The sequence below is a fragment of the Diachasma alloeum genome, unplaced genomic scaffold (genome assembly GCF_001412515.2).
Source record: "Diachasma alloeum isolate Michigan unplaced genomic scaffold, Dall2.0 Dall_scaffold_00179, whole genome shotgun sequence".
In the NCBI taxonomy this organism is placed as follows: Eukaryota; Metazoa; Arthropoda; class Insecta; order Hymenoptera; family Braconidae; genus Diachasma; species Diachasma alloeum.
This window is the reverse complement of record NW_021680345.1, coordinates 2,933,682-2,939,725: the sequence shown is the minus strand read 5'-3', so window position 1 is coordinate 2,939,725 and position 6,044 is coordinate 2,933,682. Positions and strand designations below refer to the sequence as shown.

General features: G+C 39.7%; 1 protein-coding gene across 2 annotated transcripts; it reads right to left on the bottom strand.

Moving 5' to 3' along the window:
• Window positions 1-74: 74 nt before the first annotated feature.
• On the bottom strand, window positions 75-4,461 carry LOC107043502 (ATP-dependent RNA helicase DDX42). Of its 2 annotated transcripts, none has more exons than XM_015265043.2 (4): window positions 4,291-4,461; window positions 3,975-4,206; window positions 1,997-3,050; window positions 75-1,286 (listed from the first exon to the last, which is right to left on the bottom strand). In XM_015265043.2, the coding sequence occupies exons 2-4, from the start codon at window positions 4,187-4,189 to the stop codon at window positions 210-212; spliced, it is 2,346 nt and encodes a 781-aa protein (XP_015120529.1). In that variant the 5' UTR covers window positions 4,190-4,206; window positions 4,291-4,461; the 3' UTR covers window positions 75-209. The 2 variants fall into 2 exon arrangements, with proteins under 2 accessions (XP_015120529.1, XP_015120524.1); XM_015265038.2 differs by having other exon boundaries at window positions 4,353-4,461.
• Between the last annotated feature and the right edge of the window lie 1,583 nt (window positions 4,462-6,044).

Below are 6,044 nucleotides of genomic sequence, written 5' to 3'. Positions count from 1 at the left end.
GATTCAATAAAAATTTATCTTTCGAAAGAGATGTGTGATTCATCGGATGAAGGTGAATGAAAAAATTTCAGGGGTAAAATTAAAATTACTCTTTCAATATTTATTAATCGAGATAAAAAAAAACCTTCGATTTCAATCAATAATCTATATCATTACATTCACAATACACCACGATACAATAGAATTATTTAATCAACACTCTTAATTAATTACTCCCACCGGCTCTTTCTCACTCGCTTCCGTTCTGAGCCACCTTGACTGGAATTTGAAGTATCTTGAGGGATGGATCCATCACCACCAGGATAACCTTCTGCAGCGCCTGACGTTGATGGTGGAGGTGGTGGTGGCATAATAAGCGAGGGAGGAGTGATCGTCTGCTCCCAAGTGTGATCCGAAGACGCCCTGAACTGTGACGTGTATTGACTTCTGAAAGCTGCTTTCATGGCAGAAAGACGATCACTCCCCGGCCCCTGTCTCTCCAATTTTTTCACCACCTCGCTGATGTCCTTGGGCGGCTGTACAGACGACCCACTCTTCGGGGCAGACGCCTCAGGTCGTCCTCTGAAACCCAGTCCAGCCCCACCGACATTCAAACTCTTTCCCTTTCCCCCCTTAAACCTGGACTTCCTGAACCACGAGCTCTGCATAGCCAGATCCATTAGACTCTTTGGTACCTCCTGGTTAGCCCCCTCAAGATTCCTCACTAAATGCCCCGAGAACTCCTTATCCTTCTCAGTGACGAGGGTATAAGCTGTTCCCTTCTCACCAGCTCGACCTGTCCTACCAACTCTATGCGTATGCGTATCAATATCCCTCGCAATATCATAATTAACAACTGTCCTGATATGGGGAATATCGAGACCTCTAGCTGCCACATCTGTGGCCACCAGAATGCTCACTTCCTTTCGTTTGAAAGCTGTTATCACTTTATTTCGTTCGATCTGGTCCATGTCACCGTGCAACAGCATCACCTCGAACTCCTTCAGCTTCAGATTATTCGCCAACTCTTCAGCATTCAATTTCTTTGTGACGAATATCAGTAAACTACCCGAACTCAAGAATTCCACGATATTCTGGAGCAACCAGATCCATTTTCCAGTCGGATTATTGTTAAATACTATCACGTGTTGGGTCACATCGGTATTCGCCTCTCCGACGTCTCCGTGGACTATTCTCACTGGATCTGTTAGAACATCTCGTGCTAGTTTCTCGACTTTCTTCTTGAATGTCGCACTGAAGAGGAGAGTTTGCCTGTCGGGACGCACGTGATTGCAGATTGATCGAACCTGTGAAAAACATTATTTGAAGGTATTCGTGAAGAAATATTTTTATATACTATTCATTTGATTAATTCTGTGAGAGATAAGTTTATTTTATTAATAATTCGGTTGAGTGCGAGATGAATGATTTGAGATTTTACAATGGCATTGTATTGCAGAAACAATTAAAATAATTAGAATATTATAAAGTTATTAATTATATTTAATTTGAAGAATCGAGGAGGATGTAATTGATTTGTGCTCACAGTGTTGGAAAAAAAATTGGAATTTTTCTAAAAATTCAATGAAATTTGTAAATATTGAACAGTAGGAAGGCGAGAATCCCTCAACCTACTTGAATTTCCAATGACGAAATCCTTTAAAATTTCAGTGAAACCATGATGTAATTAAACTTTCAGAAAATGTACCGAAAATTTGTACCAATCAATTTTTCAAACAGTGGAGATCACGCATTACATGGAATAAAACATTTCTATTAATTTTCACGGAACAATTGAACTGAAATTCCGTGTTCATTAATTTTTTCATAATTTTCGGAATTCCCAATTATTAAATTTTTTGAAATTTCAGTGAAACTATAATATAATTAAAATCCCCAGCAAAAGCCCTGGAAATTTCCGCAAATTCACAGAAATAAAACCCAATGTCCCTATCACATAAAATCCGAGTCAGTAAAAAATAAATTACCCAAAAAAATAAATAAAACATTAGCAAACCTGCGGTTCGAACCCCATGTCAAACATCCTATCAGCCTCATCAAGAACCAAGAACGTGACTCGGCTCAGACTAGTAGCCTTCATCTTCACCAAGTCAATCATCCTGCCAGGAGTGGCAACGACAATTTCCGCCCCCGCTTGAAGTGCCTGACTCTGCTCCCACTTGCTGCCGCCCCCATAGCAGCAGCAAACCTGAATATTATAGACCTTGCCAAATTTCTTAGCCTCATGGAAGATCTGTTGTGACAATTCCCTCGTGGGTGCAAGGATCAAGCCAATGGGTCCATCCCCCTCCTGCAGCTCCTTCTGATCCATAATGTGCACCAGCATAGGCCAGATGAATGCAGCAGTCTTTCCACTTCCTGTCTTGGCAATGCCGATTAAATCCCTCCCACTGAGTGCAGCAGGAATCGCCTGTGATTGGATTGGAGTTGGCTGTGTGTATTCACTCTTGCGAATTGATTTGATGAGAGCATCATCGAACCCAAAATGCCCGAAACTGGCGACTGGTTTGGGCACTGAGGGCCCCGATACCCTTATCCCCAGGGTCTTCCTCAACTCCTCGACCTGAGCTTTCGTCAAATTAGCGATTTCCTCGTGAACATTGTAAAAATTCTTCTCGAATGCTTCGTACTTTATCTCACTGTGGTCTATGGGGGGCAGTGGGTCAATTTCCTTCTTCTTGGCTGGGGCTATTGGATTCCCATCATCGTCATACTCAATCTCCTGGTCGGACTCTTCTTGGGTCAAACCAGCTGTTGGGTTCTCCTCCATGTACCTGTAATAGCTCTCCTCGTCATCCTCTCCGTCAATATCTTGCCTGAATCCTTTGGATTTGTCCTCTTTGAGCTCCTCCTCAGCTAGTGCTGCTTTAGTATTGTTCTTTTTTACTTCTGCATCGATACCAGCCATGAATGCGTCAAGTGGATCCTCCTCGCTGTCACTGTCTGCTTGTTTCCTCTGCTCTTTTTGCATTCGATCGAAGGTTGGGGAGCCTGGGGCTGGAATGTACTCCAAGGTCGATGTCTGAGCTTCGTCGTCGTCTTCGAAATATCTGGGAGATGGTTTGTATGGGTTAGTGATAAAATTTGTGATTTAGTACGTGGAAGATAAGCTTCGATATTTCGTTATTCATTGAATCATCTTGATGAGGATTATATAGGGATTCAAGAGAAAAAAAAATGAAATATGTTCCATTGGGAATCTAAATAGCTACAGAAAGTCTCTTAATATTTTTATCCTGATTCGTTGATCTCCTCAAAGTACATGAGGATATTTTTTTGATTCTGATATTTTAAATTGACAATTGAACATATGAATACAGGAGATTTATAAATAAATGAAGCGATAAAGTGGCATAGGAGAAAACAGAAACTATTTTCAATATCTTTTCAGCAATTGAATAATCTTCATGATGAGCAATTTTTAAGGACTGAAGAACAGGTGTGTCATTGTCCTCAAAATATCTCGGGATTTTGTATGAACCCGAATATTGAATTGTTAATTAAGCACATAAATGGAGGAGATTCATCAGTAAGTGAAGTGATAAATTGGAATAGGACATAATAGTCAATCCACACTATCTTGCTTATTAATCAAATAATATTCATGATGAGTAATGTCTAAGAAAAATTGGAGAAGACATTTTCTTGATATTACTCCACAAAATAAGTTAGAAAGCATTGAATGAATGGGATAAACAAGATATTGAATTGACAAATCGTAACAGTGCAGAACAATCAGTATTTAATATCCTGTTAACCACTGAGTTATCTCAATAGTTTAGTATTTTCAGAGGAAAATATTGCAAAATCCCCTTTACTCATGACTTTTGACATTTTCTGTCAAAAAGAGGTGTTGTTGAGTTGCATAAGAAATTATTCAGTGAATAAAAGAACAATTACTGAAAATTTATTGCATTTATTGGGCGACTCTTCACGCCATTAGGGAATTACTGACCGAATGTTATGTTACTCACTCTTCTTCAGTCTTGCTTCGTTTCTTTGGCATGCCCCAGCATGCAGAGAGTGCATTCTCAGTGATGGAATTCATAGTATGATATCCCTGCTTGCTCAATGAGGGATTTGTCGATGGGGGTGGGATGTTGGCTCCAGTCCTCTTTGTCCCTGACATCTGGAAGCCAGTGAAGCCAAAGCCCTTTGGCTTATTCCCACCACCTCGGTGGTAACTCATTTTTCAATAATTACTGCCTAAATTAAATCCAGATTCATTAGTAATCAGTCATGATTTATATTCAATGAGGTTAACTCAGGAAATGCCTTGAATTTATTCACTTATCTGTTCATGGAGGCAATTGAACACCTTTTGTTATTAATTCTGATTAAGATGCACTTACACGTATTTTGTAAAGTAAAAATACTTTAGTGGAGTGGAAGAACGAGGAAATATACGAATTTTTATGATGATATTTCAACTGCACTGGCAAAATTGAGGGATCTACTTGTTTTGGGTTACGTTGCTCAGTCGATAAGTGTTCGCATCGGCAGAAGTTGTCGTCGATGGTCGGAGAGGTCGATGGCGGACCATTCTGCGAATATTGGCTGTCACACTCATAGACATATAATTTGAATCGCGTCACAAATTTTCAAATGACAAATGATAGAATAAACAGGTCAGTTTCTGGGCGATTCCTACTTCCATTGAATATTCCATAAATGATAAAATAAAAATTGTACTGATTATGTCACTTTTCAATAATATTACTCGTGTGTAATCATGTGATCAATTATTTTTTCTATTGATGGTATTTAATAAATACAAAAAAATATGACTCAGTCATCCAGAAATAATGGGTTTCGGCTGCATTCAACTATTCCTTAATTGAATTATTCTTTGGCAGTGTCTATTCACACGCTCCATGGTAACTTTGACCGTGGATATAGGGAGATCGTGGACCCTCAACTTTTACTTCTCAAATTAAATCTAGACAATAAGCTAGACACATCGAATCAATTGATATCAATCAATTGGTAGACTAATAAACAATTTTCTCGAATACGAATATCAGTATATATTAACGCAATAAAAAATGAAATAAATATTTGCCTAAACGCAAATAAGAGATGAAATGAATAGTTTTTTACATTTTATGTACCGTTTTCCTTAACGATATTCATATTTGTCTAGTGGGGTCCGAGTGCAGGAGTGCGTGTCGAAATATAGTGCCAATGATTTTAAGGGTGATCTCCCAACCAGGGGAGACTCCTACCAGAGTTGTACCAACATTGTCCAGTCGGCTCTATGAGTCTCCCCTGGTTAAAGAATCATCTCTAGAGACATTTGCACGCCATTGCTCGACCCGCTCTTTCATTTGAGCCCAAAAAAAACATTCATATCTTGTCTGATATCTCTGCTACAAACTCGGGTCTTCAACTCGGGCCTTCAATTAAAAGCTCGAGTTGTAGACCCGACTTTGTAGCAGCGATGTCAGACAAGATATTAATGTTTTTTTGGGCTCAAATGAAAGAGCGGCTCGAAAAATGGTATGCTGATGCCTCTAAAGATGGGTTTGAACCAGGGGAGACTCCTAGACCCCAATGTTCTATACATACTCCTAGACCCCATTGTCCTCCTAGACAATGTTGTCACAACTCTGCTTTTCAATTGAAAACAGATATCATCTTTAGAGACATTTGTCATGTCTAGAGACCCTAGCACGCCATTTCTCGAGCCGCTCTTTCATTTGAGCCCAAAAAACATTCATATCTTGTCTGACATCGCTGCTACAAAGTCGGGTCTACAACTCGGGCTTTTAATTGAAGGCCCGAGTTGAAGACCCGAGTTTGTAGCAGAGATATCAGACAAGATATGAATGTTTTTTTGGGCTCAAATGAAAGAGCGGCTCGAAAAATGGTATGCTGATGCCTCTAAAGATGGTTTTGAACCGGGGGAGATTCCTAGACCCCACTGGACGATGTTGTTACAATTGCGCTTTTCAGTTGAAAACAGACATCATCTTTAGAGACATTTGTCATGTTTAAAGGCCCTAGCACGCCATTTCTCGAGCCGCTCTTTCATTTGAGCCCAA